We start from the raw sequence: 19338 nt of genomic DNA on the forward strand, positions 1-19338 counted from the left end.
CAATTGGGTAATATCAATTATTTTCGAGACCAAGATGTTGGAACACTTAGGAGTGTCAAATCTTAAGTTGGACATTGCCTGGTGGAGTTAGTTGAAATCTTAGTTTAATGCTATCAAATGATTAATAATAGATAACAGTTTTACTTACAATATGTAGCATTAAATCCTGACACTGGTAACGCATTACCTCATGAGCAAATAATACTATACGGAATTGAAATTCTGCAGCTGGACATGATGGTGCTAGAACTGTGTAAAGTAAATTGTAACTACAATGTGTTTTACTTATTGTCAAAAAATATCATAAGGACCTGAGAGCTACGATTCCGAAGCTATACCCTGATGCCCCAATAACGAATCGATAGCTTCTGCTCAATACCTCAGCAGAATCCAGAATAACCTCAAATGATCGTCGAACGACCCATAATATTTGAAGTTGCACATAGGAAATAGTACTCAATAGAAATCCGTCCGTAGTTTATTATCCCCTGTGCTTTTGGCTAAGATGTCAAAGAACAATTGTACGAAAAATTTCAAAAGCAAGAAGAAAACAAACGAAATAAATGAATAAATCAGTTTAATTTCATCTTTTTTTTTCTATTTTCTCTTTCTAATTTCTTAATAGGTTAAATACTTTATATGCCGTTTTTTATGTTGGCCCTGATATAGTTCCTTGAAAATACTGAGGTATTGAGCAAAAGCTATCGATTCGTTATTGGGGCATCAGGGTATAGCTTCGGAATCGTAGCTCTTAGGTCCTTATGATATTTTTTGACAATAAGCGGACCATTTGTCTACGGATTTTTCTAATTTCAAACGTACCGAATTGCGACTCAGGTTCAGGTGGCACTTATTCTATACAATATTTATCGCCCGTGCAAAGCTTGTAAATATATAAAGTTCGTTTCAATCGATATTGTGCCATGGTATGACGTACCCAATTATGTTTGAATATTCATTTCTTGAAACTGTTACCTATTTTTTGTATACGTTTCCGCATATAAAATATCACAAGGATCTAATAGCTACGGTTTCGCAGCTAATCGGGATAATACCAGGACAATAAGAAAAGGCAAACAATAAAAAATCTTGCGATACATAGTTTTCCAAAGTCGCACTGTCTGAACTTCTTTTATTTAAATAAAATAATGTAAAAAATTATTAGGAATAGCAAAAACATTTCAAAAATTCATGCGTTTAATGTATATATTACGTTATCACTTCACCATTTTAGTAAATACATCTCTAAACGATATGTGTTAGACGTATTAGGTTAATTCTGTTTTATTTTAGTTATTTTGCACTATATGTAAATGGTGTAATTTTATTCTTGTATTATGTGTAAATTAACGCAGTAGTTAACAGATTGGCATACAAAAATAGCATTGATTGTTTAGTAAGTTTTACCATCAAGTCTTAAATAAAGAATAGGAAAATTTTTGTATTATTTTTGTTTGACAATGATAAAAATCAGTATGATTCTGCCAAAAAAATTGGATTTTCTAATGTATTTTCTACTTCTTTAATCAAACCATATGTAAATGGTCCTTGATTGTCGTTAAAGCACACAATATTAAGGAATCTTAGACTAAATATAGACATAAAATAAAGTAAACAATTTCATATGATATATATCAACACTTATATACATTTGTGTCAGTACTTTTGTTTCCTAGAAAATTTCATCGTCCGCTTCTTATCTTACATGGTAAGATGTGTTGTCAAAACCTAATTGGATTTCATTGTTGGTCTGATTACTATGGCAAATGACTATATCCCCAATTTCTCCTATCGGCTTCTCTTGATCTTTATTCATATCTGTTGAGGATTCAATTGTATCTTCATAAATTTCATTGTAAACGTTCTCATCACCCTGTGCAACTCTGAACCTTTTAACATCTGGTAAGACCCGGCCGCTCAAGTCTTTATCATATTTCGTAACGAAGGGATCGAGAACAAAGTACTCGCCTTGCGCCTCGTCAGTATCTAAAGAATCGTTCGCAGAAAGAATAACGTTGCCCCCCTTGTTTGTACCGGATGGACTGTTTTCAAGATGAGCATTCTCAGTTCTTTGGTTAACAGACTGTGGTCTTTTTAGTTGTTCTCTATTATTTTTCGTTGATCTGTAAAAATGTATGTGATATTATTTGGGAATGTAAAAAAAGGTGAAATATTTATTTTTATTATTCTGAAAGGAATCTTACTACAAACGAAAACAAATGAGTTTGAAGAAATTGCGTTAAACCTTATTTAGAATCTTACCGTCGATCACAAAGTGCAACGGAACATTCATTTCAACTTTTAAAATTTAATGGCGAAATTCTTTTTTTATAATTCTCGTATTTCCAAGTTTTAATAATACCACAGGATGCTAGCAATACATATATATATATATAGATATCCAATAATGTCTTTGATAAAAGATGATATTTTATAATTTATTTTTTTTTTATTTCAAAGTGTCGTTTACTTGTGGCCATCATTGTTTGAAAAGAACAAAATAATTAAATGGTAAAACGACGAATGACACATAAAATAACTATAGTTTCAATGTTCTCTTATTTTTTTAATTCTCCACTGAAATCCGTAAATAATTCATTAATATCTTTTATTACCAAAGTTTTACAAACAATGCCTTTTTAGAATTATTATTTTGTAAATTATTTTATTACACTTTTCTCCACTATTTTTTTTTTTATCGCAAACAAGTATTATCAGTCTTCCCTCCGACTCAATAACTCAGCTCAGCTCTTTAAAAAAAATATTTAATACGGCTTTAAACATGAAACAAACATGACCAAACGTCAACAAATTTGACCCAGACTTATTACTGTGCCATAATGATTGACCCGAAATTCTCTTCAAGTGTGAAGGAAAACAGAAAACAGATAATGAAAAAAAATATATAATCCAATAAATCAATTATTAGGGTTTTATCATATCAATTTTGTAGAATATTTGCTGTTGAAAAAAAACGAATTTGGAATTAAAATTTTGTGATATGATTGCTATGAGACAATTATTCACCATAAAACAAATGACCAAGATATAATCAACTATAGGTTAACGTAAGGCCTTCAGCAATGAACAAAGCCCACAGCATAGAAAGTTGTAATAGACCTCGACATAACAAAGCGTAAAACAATTCAAACGAGAAAATATATATTGCCATACCCTCGGCTTTCATATATTTTCTGGTCACCATGGTCAGAAATTTTATCTTTAACTTCTTCTATTGGCTTCTTGCGAACGCCTTCCATATCTGTCCGGGGTTGGAGTTCATCTTCATCAATTTCATTAACTCTCTCGTCACCCTGGGCAACACTGCTCCTTTTGATCTCTGGTAAGACCAGGCTGCTCAAGTCTTTGTCATATTTCGTTATGGAGGGTTCAAGAACAAAGTACTCGCCTTGTGGCTTGTCAGTATCTAAAGATTCGTAGGCAAAAAGAATAGTATTTGTATCATTATTTGTACTGAAAGGATTACTTTCAAGACTTGCAATCTCACTTCTTTGGTCTACAGACTGTTGTTTTGTCAGTTGTTCCCTCTTCTTTTTTATTGATCTGTAAAATATAATATATGTTAAAATTAGTTATACGAAAAAAGTTTTTAATATATTCACTTTTAGCCTTTTGACAGGTATCTTACAACGAACGCATCAGAATAGGAAAACACAATTATTATGCTGTCAAACCTGATTTTAAACCTTTTTGTCAACATAATGTATGACGGACAATTTGTTCAACTATCAAAATTTAACAGCGAAATATTTTTGTTGTGGAATTCTCGTAATTCCAAAAGTTTGCAAGTCAAATGATTCAAAAAGATTGAAAGTAATACATAAATAACGATCCACTAATACTTGTAATTTAAAAAGGGGATATTATCTAAATTGCCTTTTAGATAATATCTTACGGTGTTTATATTTCTCAACTAGATCGCTATGCCCGTGTCTGTTGTGACAGTTTTGATTTTTGAAGAACGTAATCTATGTATTACTGGTAAATTATTATGCCAGCGATTTCGTTACCACAAACTACTTAAAATCTTTACTAAATTCCTCAATATATATGAAGATTTGGTTTTGAAGTTTGGTTGTACCTGTAGAAAACTCATTTCAAACGGGATAGCACATCCTAATTTTTACGTAAATGTTGTTTACCGTGCCCTGAAATTTAGAAACGATCCTGGTAAACTTATCGATCCTTTAAATAAACTTATTCTAAAAGGTTACCAATTCAACACTGTAATTAAGTCATTTAGTATTGTTTTTGTTGGTATTAATATTGATTTTGTAATCAGTAAATTAAAAGCAAACTAAATATTATTGTTAAATACATATACACATTCATGGATCTACAATCTGTCGATACCTGTATCGTGGCATTGCACAAGATAATGTTTTTCTCTGAATGTTTATGACGTCTTTACACTTAATCCATTGGATGTTGGATGTGAACTGATTGATAATTTAGTCTAAGATGCATAATTTTTTTATTAGTTGTTAGTGGCTTTGAACTAGCTGTCAGAAACAGCGAGTACTCTCAGATCAGTACTTAGTGTCTTTTTTTTGTTGGAATATACAAGTACCCGACTACGTCCACTCTGTGTTTTTGTTATATGTATTTCTATTTGTATCCATCTGATGAGTAAAGCCTTTTCCAACTGATTTTTATAGTTCGTTCTTTTGTTGTACTGTTATACCACAGTCCCAGGTTAGGGGGAGGGGTGGGATCCCGCTTACATGTTTAAGCCCGCCACATTCTGTATGTATGTGCCTGTCCCAAGTTAGGAGCCTGTAATGCAGTGGTTGTCGTTTGTTGATATGTTACACATTTGTTTTTTGTTCATTTTTTTGTACATAGATTAGGCCGTTAGTTTTCTCGTTTGAATTGTTTTACATTTGTCATTTCGGGGCCTTTTATAGCTTACTTTGCGGTATGGGCTTTGATCATTGTTGAAGGTCGAACGGTGACCTATAGTTGTTAATTCCTGTGTCATCTGGTCTCTTACGGATAGTTGTCTCATTGGCAATCATACCACATCTTCTTTTTTATATTTTCTTTTAATTTGAAGTTTAATTGTGGCCGTCTTTTAAAAAAAAAAAAATAAAAAAAAAATAGATCGTCTTACAATGAATGCTCCGTTAGAAATTATAACACATTCATTTACTACAAAGATTTTACACACAACAACATTTTTAAAATAACTTTTAGTGAATTAATTTATTATACTTTTTGGATCTTGTTTTTGTATGTAATAGCAAACTAGTATTTATCAGTCTTTGTTCTGACTCTATCACTCTGCTTATCTCTTAAAATCAAATAACGTAATACAAGCATAATCCGACCTAAAAAAAAACAATTATCATATTTTCATAATAAATGCCCGACTTTCTATTCCCAATTGCTGTTAAACATACAACGAATTGTTTCAATCATGGAAAAAATATAGTTCGATAAATCAATTATCAGATTTTCGTCATATTGGTGTTGTAGAAGATTTGATGTTCAACACAATACAAATATAAAATTAGGTGAAGTGGCATGGTTGCGATGAGACAATTGTCCTCCCGAAAGATAATGAAGAAGATCTATTGTTCTATGATATTTTCTAGTTTCATGTCTTTCGTTTTTGCTAATTTGCTTTGTCTGTGTGCCTTTCTGTGTTTCTTTCTTGCATGTGACATGGCTCTGTACTTATATACCCCTTCATTGTGTTATTGTGTCATGTTAAATATTTGTTAATATATCTCTTTGTTTTAAAGTGATTAAATTATTAACACAAGGTTGACTACTGTACCCCTATTTTTGACATGTTTACCTATTATGTCTGTTTGTTTTGTTCACACATCGTTGTCAATATAATGGAATTTTATACGACTGTCATATAAGTGAGAGGCTGGGGTAGCTATAAAACCAGGTTTAATCCACCATTTTCTACATAAGAAAATGCCTGCACCAAGTTAGGAATATGACAGTTGTTGTCATTTCGTTTGCTGTTTGAGCTTGTGATTTTGCCATTTGATTAGGGACTTTCCGTTTTGGATTTTCCTCGGAGTTCAGTATTTTTGTGATTTTATTTTTGATCAACGTACGCCCATCAGAAAAACCTGCTTCATAGGAAATTGTTAAAGACCCAGATATAATTAAACGTAAAACAATTCAAATGAGAAAATATATATTGCTATACCCTAATTGGACTTCATATCTTGTCTGGTCACTATGGTAAGAACCTTTATTAATAACTTCTATTTTCTTCTGGTCAACTCCCCCCATATCTGTCGAGGATTTGATTTTATCTTCATCAATCTCGTAGTAAACATTCTCGTCACCCTCTGCACCACTGAACCTTGTAATTTCTGGTAGTTTCCGGTTGCTCAAGTTTTTATCATATTTTGTAATGAAGGGATCGAGAACAAAGTATTCGCCTTGTGCTTCGTCAGCATTTAAAGGTTTGTTAGTAGAAAGAACATTGTATCCTCCCTTGTCTGTACTGAATGCACCACTTTCATAATTTTCGATCTCAAGTCTTTGATTGATAGACAGTTGTCTTGTCTGTTGCTTTCTCTTTTTCTTTGATCTGTTTAATATAAATGTTATAAATGAAAATTAAAATAAAGGTTTAAAAACATATTAACTATTAAAATCTTGACTAGTATCTTACAACAAGAGCATACGAATGCTGTCAAACCTTATTTTCAAATTTACATCGGCATAATTTATGAAGGAACAATTAATTCAAAAAGGGTTAAACACCAAAACCGACCTCCAAGGTAAATTCCAAAAGGGAAAGTTTATTGAAAATCAAAACCCTGACTATATTAACCAAAAGAAGTTATGAAAAATAACTGTCATATTCCTGACTTGGTGCTGGCCTTATCTGGAGAAATTATCAATATGATAATCGGTACTTTTATGTAAATCATGAGTTGATAGTAGATCATTGAAGTCAGAAATGTGACACGATCAATTTGAATTTGATGCGACTGTTATACAAGTGAGAGGTTAAGCTAGCTTTAACACCAGGTTCAATCCACCATTTTCTACATAAGAAAATGCCTGTACCAAGTCAGGAATATGACAGTTGCTATCCATTCGTTTGATGTGTTTGTTTTTTTGATTTTGCCATTTGATTTGGGACTTTCCTTTTTTTAAATTTTCCTCCTAGTTCAGTATTTTTGTGATTTTACTTTTTCTTTTTGTAAAAATTGAAAAACAAAAATACATAAAAAGACATGCAGTCTCAATGTGAAAAGGAATTTAAAGAAGAGACATACGATACTATTCAAACAGCAAAAGTCGAAAAGAGTCCACCACAAACATAGCACAAAAATGAAAAGACACGAAAAGACAAGATGCACAAAAGTTTACAAAGTACTACATAGAAAAGGCTTATCGTTCAACACCATTTATAATGTGATGAAACGAACGAAAATCAATTTACCTTTGTCTGCATACAAAAATAGTAATGAGTATAGTAAAAATTAATATGATTGTGCCTGTTATTCCAACTGAGATGCCAACTATTGCTCCAAGTTTGAATAATTCTGAAAAAGATGACACATTAACAAATGAGTTATATGTATGTATGTTATGTACTTTGCAGAAACATATTGAACAATTTCATATTTCAATCCTTTCTAAAATTGTCTGTTTTTCAATTTTGAAATTATAAAAAACTAAGATTTCAACTCCCTCAGGTAAAGTTGGCCTTAGATACATTTGGCTATTTTATTAGGTAATTTTTGTTCTTTAAACTCTTCAATTGTTTTGGTTCTTATGAATCACTGGCTTTCAAATATTTTGCTTTGAGTGTTCCTGATGAAGTTAAATCAAGACAAGCGCTTCGGACGCATGAAATTTATAAAACATGTTGTTTTCATTTTTTATATCACTGGGTCGATACCTCTGTTGGTGGAGTATCAGTCCCCGAGGTTAAGTAATCAGTACATCGGTACTGACATGATTTTTAAAAAAATCTTTTCTGAAATTGTCCGTTTATAATTTTTGAAATTATAAAGAAACTAAGGTTTCAACTCCCTCAGGCAAAGTTGGCTAAGGGAGAAATACTATGGATTTGGCTATTTTATTAGGTGATGTTTGGTCATACAGTTCCTCAATTGTTTCGGTTTTGTTAATCCTTGGCTTTCAAATATTTTGCTTTGAGCGTTTCTGATGAAGGAAAATCCAAAAAAGAGCTTCGGGCGCATCAAATCTAAATAACGTACTAGTATTGTTTTTTTTTTTTTTTTATTTCATACGGATAACAAAAGTTTACTAATCAGACTGCAAACAAAAGAAATTAAAGTCCACGGCATGGCAGATAAAGAATACGATTGAGATCATAATATTAAAAGCTGACAAACCTTCATATTTAATATTTTTTACACCATGTGTTTTACTTATTTTACACATTACTATTATTTTTGGATTATACAAAAGTACCAAGCGTCTAATAGTCAATGTATTGACATAAACTTGAATTGTCTGCTGATTACTTGCAGGAATCAAATAACTCCTAGCTTGTAGTGGCAAGATTAGGCATAATGGTAACAAGCTAAACTAAGGTAAAACGACGGATGCACATGTGGAGCTGGAACAGCTACGTTTATATCCGTAGAGTATTTTAACACCCTATACACCCATCGGTAAAAACCCAATATCTACGGATATAACGAAGATAACTTATATTATGCCTGTCCAAAATCAGAAATCTCATTACATGGTTGTTTAGTGTTTTTTTGTATCTTTAAGATTGCAATCAAAGAGAGAATTTTGTTTTGACAATATCAAATCTTTTGCAGTAAAACTTGTCTTGCCTTTGTGCGATTTAAAGCTTTGTATTGAGACTTTTTTCTGTAGAACGTTAATTTACTTTTGACTGAATTTGTTGAGGTTTTAGGTTAATGTTTCATTGGCGTCTACCTTTCATAAGTAAAAATTCCTTTATTTATTTGCAATCAATCAATTCAATTACTTTCTTTTCCGTTTTTCCTTTTGTTGTTTTTGTCATTCCTTCTTTCATTTTCATTTCCATTCATACTATTGTCTATATTGTCTGTTTGGCTGCCTGTATCATCATCGCAGTTTTGTGAATCTACAAAAAAGAATAGAGATTTACTGCGTATTCCTTAGTAGCTGATGTTGTATAAAATTTGAATATGGTACCCAATGAGCTATTCAATCAAATAATTGAACCATATAACGGGTATTGAAGAGTATTTATTATAGTGTTCCTATCGTGAAATTATATTGCTATAGTAAATAATCATCTGCTATGGCCGGTGCATTTTAAGCTAAAATACCCCTGTAAAAATGACACTCTCTACTTGAATAAAATCTGTTTGATTTTTGTTACAAAATGAAAATAACACTTCAATTGTATGTGTCCAAAGCGAGGCTCTGGATATACCTTCATCAGGAACGCTTATACAAAATATACCGGAATAACGGGAATAATTTGCGTGCTGTTATTCTTGTTAAAACCTTAATCTCTTCTTTTATATATAGCACGGATCTATATAAATAGATTAACTTCTCTTCAACCAAAAAATGTATTGAGTCTTTCTACATGTTCTATGTTGTAATGTTACACTATTGTTTCAGGTTAGGGTGAAGGGTGGCGCCTATTAAAACGTTTTAACCCGCCGCATGTTTGGAAAAGGTCCTTAGTCAGGAACCTGATGTTTATTAGTTGTCGTTTGTTGCTGCGGTTCATAAGTGTTTCTCGTTTCTCGTTTTTATATATAGATTAGACCATTGGTTTTCCTGTTTGAATAGTTTTACACTAGTAATTTTTGGGGTCCTTTATAGCTTGCTGTTCGTTGTGTGACAAGGCTTCATGTTGAAGGCCATACTTTGACCTATAATGGTTTACTTTTACAAATCGTGACTTGGATGGAGAATTGTCTCATTATCACTCATACCACATCTTCTTATACCTATGTATGTCACGTATTTGTCTTCTGTACTGCCTTCAACAAGGAGTACCATTTAGACATGTTATAGGCCCTGAGATATCTAAATATAAAACAATCAAAAGAAAAATCTAACCAATTTATACTTTAAGTTTTGAGCTAATTAGATATTCGGTGAATACAATTATACCAGACAACAATAAAAAAAACTAGATTTCAGGCTCCTGACCCTAGACAAGAAAACAAAGAAAGGAAACAATATATTTTTGAGAACTGTGAATAAGCCTACCACTAACCTACACAGTTGTGTAATTATGAATTCTGCATGCATTAATGTATAATTCAGTTGAAAAGTCTTGACTCATATACCATTATTATTACTTGTTTTCTTTGTTGGTACTTTGGTACCTTTTGTCACCTCTTTTACCTTTTTCCTTTGCTTTCAGATTCTGCTGATTGCGTACACTTTCTGAAATAGAAATATTAGGCATATCTATTTTAAAACAATAAAATTGCAAAATTACAAACAACATGGTCAGAGTTTTTCTTCTTTAAAAGATCATTTTTGCGCCTGTCTAAAGTCAGGAGCATCTAGCCTTTGTTAGTCTTGTATATTTTTTAATTTTAGTTTATTTATATGTTTTGGAGTTTAGGTATGACGTCCATTTTTACTGAACTAGTACACATTTTTATTCAGGGGTAAGCTGAGGCCCGCCTCTGCTGTGGGATCCTTCTGCTATTATCTGCTCTTTGGTCGGGTTGTTGTCTCTTTGACATATTCTCAATTTCCATTCTCAATTTTATTAAACCGAGACGAATACGAATTTAGAAAGGAACATATTGTTTTTTGGTTCAGAGGCGTAGAAGTGAATTTTTTTAATTCTCATTTTAAAAAGTTTTCCCAAAGAGAGTCTGTCAGTTGCAACCCTTGTCCTCTTACCGTTTCCTACGCCAGTGCTGTAAAATGTTTCTCCTTTAAGAATAAACGTTAAAGATGAAAAATGTAAAACGGTTCAATCTCATCTTTGTTCAATATTGCGCTATAAAGGTTCCAAAACGAAAACATCGTTAATCATTATCATAGGCAATGTTATAATAAGTCGTTTCTTGTCTATTTATTGACTTTAACCACTTTTGGTAGACTTGCAATTTAGTATCAGTGAGTACAACTTAATTTTCTATAATTCATTTTATATCTAAAGTATAGTGTGGAACACTGAACCAATAACATTAAAAACGGCTAAAACTGTCTCAATTCAAGAACTGATGTCTAAGTTTTTCACTGTGTTGCTGAATGGTGGTGGTACTATGTCTATTTGAATGAACAAAGATACAGGATTAATATATGAAATGTAACATTTTACATATGTCGGATACGAAGCATCATTGACTTTAGAACAACAACTAAAATATAAGTGTTAAAAACACATGGTTGTTCTTCCATCGAGTATGGAAAATGTTGGACTAACTTAAACAATATTTTCCCACAACAAAACTTTAACGTACCTTTGGCAAACGACAATACTTGTCTGCATTCCTTTTTCTTACATTTGTTGTTTCCGTCACCGTCTGTACATAAAAGCTTTGACTGTTTCACCAAACATCCATCAGTTAAAGTTTTATTCATGGCTGGATTTTACGAATTTATATGACATGATCAATAAATCGAAATAAACCATGAAATGAAATATTTGAAACTTTTTAGCCTAGGACGGCATGACATTTTTTTCATAACCTTTCTCAATGGTATTTTATCAAAATTATTTTGAAAACTAGCGAAAAAAATTAGCGGCAAAAAATAACAGCTGAAAGTTTTTGTTTCCAACTTAGGTGTGTACTATTAGTTTAAGAGGCTAAATTATCAGTTTTAACTGTAATCGTCATACAACCAATCAAATGCTTTCAAATAAAATTAGCTTTTGTAATTCGTGTACGTCCGAAGCGCTTTTCTATATCTAACATCGTGAGTAATGCTCAAACTAAAATTATACATTGTTAAGTGTTCAACTGATTGATTGGACGCAATGTGGGAGAAATTCTGCCACAATAAAAATATAATTAGGTTCGGTTGGAATAACTCGCATCAGCCTTTCAATAGCGGCTTGAAATAAGACAACTTTTGAAGGTGATATGTGCTCTGCTAGGAGTGTGACACACTCCATACACGGGACGTTATTAACAAAGACGATGTTAAGTGTTCAAACACACAAGAAAGGGAAATTGGCAAACGTGTATATTTCATAATGAACTTCAGTTCAAAGTCAATATCAAAAATAAAATGTAGGACTTCCTTTCCTTTCAATTTTCTATAAACATATTTTGAAAAATTAACAGAGTAAAAAATTCAGACAATGTGTTATTATGAAAAACACCTGCGTTCAAAACACAACTAAAAGCACGTATCCAAAGTCGATTAGAAGTCAGTTTAAGCAAACTGCAGACTACATTTGAAAAAAACTATCGACACGGATTTTTATGTACTATTTCATAACTAGCTCTTGTTGAATATAATGAAGTCGAATGAAGCATGGTATCTTAAAATAATCCAAAACATTTTTTACGTCCGAATCGTTACCTGAACTTACCTCAAACGTTAAACTCCCAAATTTGAAGCCGAGTAGATGGAATTAAAGAATAGCAAAACCCATATACGATTAACTCTTCTTTAGATGTCCGTAGAGTAAGTCTACTCACTTGTTAATCCTTACATGATACACTGGATGGATAAATAAACGAAAATTGTTGAACACTTGTAAGAACCAGAATTTTATAATGGCTCCTGAAATGTTGACATGGTGTTGTGTCATTTCAATTACATTTTTTAAAGTATTTTAATACTGTTTTGTTTTAATGTAAATGGTTTTAATAATAAACAACTATTAGTAATAAACATACCACCATAAATCGCCATCTTTACAATTTCTATACACTGTAACTTTTTATGATTGTATTTGTAAAGGCACGAAAACAACTTGTCCATGTCTATGTAATCTTTGCAATGCCAATTTTCTGTAATAGCAATTTTATCTAATTATGAATTATAATTCGAAATCATTCCAGGCAGTCAACATATTTTGTTATTCTAAGAATGCATAACATATCAATTCGTTCGTTACCTTAACTAATAACAAGTTATTCAAATCTATAGAACACAGATTTACTTGTTTTAGTGTAAAATAGAATCAGAAGACAAAGCAAAATGAATACAACTACGTATTAGTATATTAATATTAGTATAAGTACAAAACAGAATTGGTATTGATATCTTAATTTTAAGAATTGCAGTAGAGATTTATTTCGGGACAACTTGATAGAAATTGTTCATTTAAATTGATTACAAGTTTGTACGAACATGAGAAACACGACTGGAGTCACATGTTAGGCAGAATCACCTGAGATCACCAACAGTTTCTGGTTTCTTTATGTTGTTGTGTTTTGTGTACTATTGTTTGTTTGTTGGTGTTTTTCCTTTTTAGCCATGGTGTTGTCAGTTTATTTTCGACTATTTAGTTTGAATGTCCCTCTGGTATCTTTCGTATCTTTCGCCTCTCTTTTACTATACATACCAAATAAACGTTTTTCCGTCACTAACTGAACACTTACATTATGTTTTTCCTTGTTTGAAATGTGTTTTCCTAGGAAGGGAATCATTTTACATGTGTTTAGTGAATGTGACTTATCCCTGCCCCACAGTCCGAAATTGCGATTTTTTTTTTCATATGTCAGGTTTACATTTCACCTCTCTTCTATTATATTTAATTGCTTTTGATATATCGTAGTATTTTGTGTTTTACACTGTGAATTGTTTTATCCTGTTGCCATATTAAGTTCTAGGACAATTATGGTTTCATAGCAGTCAGGTACGTATTAAATATGAAACGCTTCAATAGCCCATTCACTCACCTTTTCCATGAATTCCAGTTAACACGTGGAAAAGGAAAATTAAAGAGAGACTGTTCATATTCCTGATGATAAACCTAGGAGAATAAATAACTATAATGGTATATATATCATAGTGTTAAAATGCAATTAAAAAAACTGTATATCATAGGAAAGCGTAGGTAGTAAAACAATCATGAAGTACTTGATGTCATGCGGACGGAAACATTGATGTGAATATTTATCATATTAACAAGAGTTAAACGCATTTTAACAACGGAAAAAATACCCTACTTCGACATTTTTTGTTTGTTTGTATGAATAGAGAAATAACATTCTACTTCATAGAGACACTTGTAATTTTTAGAAATTTGGTCACTTTAAAATTAAACTTAAATATAAAGTTTTGTGTTGTCTTTAATATGTCTTTGGGATTCTGTCGAAATGACGTCAAAATCAGGAATCTTCTTAATAGCATTTATTTTTTTTGAAGTATTCTCATTTTGTTATTCAGAGTTATATGTGTAAATGCTTGATACCCGTGATTCTATTCCAATCATTTTAACAAACCCATGTTATCATTATTCTTATTCACATATTTCAACTTGCAACTCTAAAATATGGGTGTTAATAGATGGTGTATTTTATATCCGATTAATTCATATGAGAAAACACTCCTGTTCTAAAAATTTAGAGGCAAGCCGTCATTTGCATACCATTATGTAAAAGGTATATTTGATTCATAAATTTGTTGCATCGTACATGTCCATCTGACTATGAATAAAAATGCGTATCTTAAAATGTCCTTATCTCCCCTATTTTTGTCCTGATTTTAAATCACTACATTTTTCGGAGTTAGAAGGGCATTTTTTTTCGTTTTAAATATACGTTTCAATTGTGCTTATTCAGATTACATCTATGGTGGTCTTTTCTTTCTCCAAACGGTTACATTTGGAAAATTGTCTAAAATTAAGGAATGTATCTCCCTCCTATAAAGCTCTGATTCCTTTTTCGGATTTGGCTATACTTTATGTCTATTTTTTTTTTATTTGCTTTTCAAAGTTTGTATTACCGTTTTTGGTTTTCAAATATATTGGTCTCGAGCATTACTGAAGAGACATTAAGTTGAAATGCGCATCTGGTGTAATTAAATCAGAACCGTTTGTTATTAAAATTGAAACTGGTCTGTTTGTTATTTCTTTGCTTATATTTTAAATCCTACATTTCGACTGCAAATGGTCTATTGCTATAGATACTAAATATAAAAGTGTTAAAATTCATCATCATTTGCATTAATAATATCAATAGGAAATAAAAAAATTGCTTACCATTAATTTAAAAGTTCCTCACACAATACCAAACTTGTTATCCTCAGCTTTCATAGTTTTTCTGACAATTACAATAAAAACTTCATGGTTATTAGAAACAAACAACAACAAAACCCATTTAAAATATGTCCAAATGATAGGAACAAACTTAAAATGGTAATGTTTTTATACTTCCTCATTGCTGTATATGATCGTTAAAAAAATGTCAAGTAGAAGTAAATATTCCTATGTATGTCAAATATATTTCAAAACAGTTTATCGGTGTCATATTGTAATTTCTCCAACAGCAAATGAAGGTACTGAATTGTGCATGAAGATACAAACATTTAATTTAAATTTGAAAAATATAAAGAATAAAGATATACCAAAATGTTGGAGGAGAATTGACTTCATAATTTGAAAAAATATACATTAAAAATAGAAATAGTATATAGCAAATTTCAAGTAGGACATATCGATTAATTATCCCGTATGCTACAAAATGCAATGACGCTTTTTTTCTGAAAAAAGTTGAGGTATTGTAGAAACACGTTGTAGTTTCGATATCGACGACATCGACGATATATTATCGATATCAATATGCATCTTTTACTTTATGTGTCGGAGCAAACACAAAATCAGCCGTCGATATCGATTCATTGTTTTCGGTCAAATTATATACTTGGCACGTTGCTTTTGAATAATCTGTTATAATTGTCGATATCGAATAATTATGTTCCAAATGTCTATCTGCTTCATTTATCTATATAGACAATTTAGTTTCTCCTGGTTCGTCTGTTTCAGATGTTGATAACGACAATATGACGACAGCGAGTCGATATCGACTTTTCATGTACCAAATGTCTATCTGCTACAGTTAACTGTAATGGCAATATAGTTTCTTCTTGTTCGTCTGATTAAGATGTCGATATTGACCATATCAACGACATCCATGCGATATCTACACATTATGCTCCAAATGTTAGAGGTATCTACTTAGAAGACAATTTAGTTTCTTCTGGTTCGTATTTTTTCAGATGTAAAGGTCAACGATATCAGCGACATATAGTCAATATCGACAAATTATGTTGTAAGTGTCTATCTGCTACAGTTATCTTTATAGACCATTTAGTTTCTCCTGGTTTGTCTTTTAAGATGTCGATATGGACAATATCAACGATATCATTTCCATATTGATATTTAAAAATATTTTTCATAATTTGTTTGTCTATTCATTTCATTTAGTTAGTTTAGGTACCTCAATTAAATGTAACGATAATGAGATGTTCTAATGATTTCTAATGAGACAACAAACCGCCAGACACAAAACTGATGATAATGTAAACAACAATAATATGTCACCGTGCAGTCTTCAACTAAGATTATCACTAGTACCGGTATATCTAAATGTCAATTATTTCAAATGATAAAACAAACATTCTCATTTATGTAAACATAATAAACAAAAATCAAATCATGCAGAAAACAACCGAGGACAGCCACTGAATCAAAGAGCTCCAAAGTATGGTCAGTCACATTGTGAATATATCGGGTTGAACATGGTTATGAGCGCAAAGTCGGTTCCCTTGAATCAATTCATGAAAACAAAATGTAAACATTAGTTTGAAAATAATTGATTGATAAGATCGGCACAAAAAACATAAACAAATAGACAAAATTACAAAGTACCGATCTTAGAGTACTCGAAACCATTAAAATCAGTTTGTTAAAATCAAATTTCAACCAATGAATAAATCCTGTTTTCCCTCCTTAAATTATGGACCAGTCCCCATCCAATGAATTTAAATCTTACATAGTTGGTCTTGATCGTACTGTATCTGTATTTTACGGTCTTTAAATTTAACCATATTTCACAAAGTTATCACATAAATTACCATGTCAACGTTCTACAACGAAATATACAATTATTTTTATAAGATAAAGTATTTTTTTCCATAATAGAGTTATTTTGAGAGATGGCCACTTGATTATCTTGTTTAAATACAATGGAAAAAATAAATTGATTACAATCAGCCATGATCTTACTCTTTATTAATCTTTATATTCGGTCTTAATTTTATCAGATTGATGTGTCTTTTTTTTTATTCCATTATCTTCAGTCATCATCGATATCGAATCGACATCAGGTTTTATCATTGGTGTCGCAACAAAATCGACATCGTGTTATGTCATGGACGTATAAGTTCATCGATATTGTGTCGACAATGTCATTTTCGACGATATTGACAGGTGGTTTAGTCTTTGACATGTATAAATTACACTGATCAGATACTCTTGTCACCAAAAGATTGTAAGACACAAATAAATAACGATTCAAGGCATTAACACACAGTTAACCCTGAACATAACAGCAAGACTCCACTAAGCAGAACTTCAGCAACTATTAATATTCTAGTATCAGGTCTAATTGACATGTGTTTGTTTCTCGAATGACTGAGGACAAATTTGCGAAGTAAATATGTGTTACCTCAAAGGTCTTGTTCTGAGTCGTTTCACAAAACGTCATTTCAATGAGTTAGATATTGATTTTGTCATAAAATTAGAAAAAGACAATTCATGTCAAAATATGAGTTATAATGACTTTAAATTATGTATTGGTCCACTGCAAAGATAACAGCTACAACGACAGATGTTAAACGGACAAGAGAAGTTCTTTGAATGTATATCGTTCAGCTGTTTGACCTTATGCAACATATATTGCAGTGAGCAAAAAGACGACCACAGCCGTCCTTATGGTCTGTTCAAGTTGGAGGTTTAGTTAGCTATAACCATATTCAACCCACCATTTTCTTCGGAAAATACCTTTACCAAGTCAGAAATATGGCATTCGTCCTGTTGGTTGCTAAAGTCTGACGATTGATTTAGTCCATGATAGGTACCCAGGATTTAATCCTTTATATGAAGGTTGGCGCCTGTTAAAACGTTTAAATCCGCTGCATTTGTTTGCACTTGTCCTAAGTAAGGAACGTGTTGTTCAGTTGTTGTTGTTTGTTGGTGTAGTTCATAAGTGTTTCTCGTTTATTATATAGACTGGACAGTTGGTTTTGGGCTACACTGGTCATTTTTTGGCCCTTTATAGCTTGCTGTTCGGTGTGAGCCAGCCTGGCTCCGTGTTGAATGCCGTTCTTTGACCTATACTTTTTACACAATGTGACTTGGATGGAGATTTGTCTCATTGGTACTCATACCACATCTTTTTATTTCTAGGTAATCAGTATTTAATCCTTTATATTTTAGGTAATCAGGATTTAATCCCTTAATTGTTAGGTAATCAGGATTTTATCTTTTATATGTTAGGTAATCAGGACTTAATCCTTTATATGTTAGGTAATCAGTATTTAATCCTTTATATGTTAGGTAACCAGGATTCAATCCTTTATATGTAAGGTAATCATGATTTCATCCCTTATATGTTCGATAATTAGGATTTAATCACATATTTCTCCGTTGATCTTTAGGAAATTTAAACTATGACCCCAGGATGAAAGAAATCGAAAATACCATAAAAACTTGGACAAAACAAATCCTCTCCCAATTGGAAAAATAACGGTCATAAAAACACTTATAATATAAAAATTAAACCATTTATTCCTATCCATACTTCGTCCAAATAGTACAAAACTTAATCCTTTTACTGACAAAACATTTCACTTTATCTGGGATAACAAACCAAAAAAACTTCAAAGAGACACTTTATCCAAACCACACTGTTCAGTAGGTCTAAAGATGATAAACATTGAAAACAACCTAAAAGGTTTTAAATCAACCTGGATGAGAAGAATTACTACTCTCTTCAGAAAATTGGAATATTTTGAAAATCCAATTTCTTGGCCATGATAAAAAGCTGAAAAATCAATTTTGGAAAGAAGTATTTGATGCCTAGAATGATCTTCCAAATAAACAAGATAACTCTTAAATTAATATATGCAATATATGGAAGACTGATGAAATAAAGATTGGTAATCAATCAGTTTTATATAAAGATTGGACTAAAAAAGGGGTTTGGCTGATTAATGACTTGTTAGCTAAAAAGTATACAAAATTAAAACTAATTTCCTTACATATCAAGGCTTAATTTTTGCAAAAAAAAAGTTTTTAAAAGAATATAAAATATTTCCCACTGACTTATTAAGAGAAAACGGCCCAATTTTTCCCTCAGTTATAAAAATATTTTTTAAATCCCCGAGAGGTTTGAGAGATATGTATAATAT

General features: G+C 31.5%; 1 protein-coding gene across 1 annotated transcript; it reads right to left on the bottom strand.

The window, feature by feature from the left end:
* Positions 1-369: 369 nt before the first annotated feature.
* On the bottom strand, positions 370-15275 carry LOC127707662 (uncharacterized). Its single transcript, XM_052212314.1, has 10 exons — positions 15128-15275; positions 13824-13897; positions 12816-12929; positions 11427-11549; positions 10348-10389; positions 8981-9100; positions 7448-7550; positions 6194-6583; positions 3175-3564; positions 370-2123 (listed from the first exon to the last, which is right to left on the bottom strand). The coding sequence occupies exons 2-10, from the start codon at positions 13879-13881 to the stop codon at positions 1697-1699; spliced, it is 1767 nt and encodes a 588-aa protein (XP_052068274.1). The 5' UTR covers positions 13882-13897; positions 15128-15275; the 3' UTR covers positions 370-1696.
* Positions 15276-19338: the final 4063 nt, after the last annotated feature.

Source organism: Mytilus californianus, unplaced genomic scaffold, assembly GCF_021869535.1.
Source record: "Mytilus californianus isolate M0D057914Y unplaced genomic scaffold, xbMytCali1.0.p SCAF_7, whole genome shotgun sequence".
NCBI classification, from domain to species: Eukaryota; Metazoa; Mollusca; class Bivalvia; order Mytilida; family Mytilidae; genus Mytilus; species Mytilus californianus.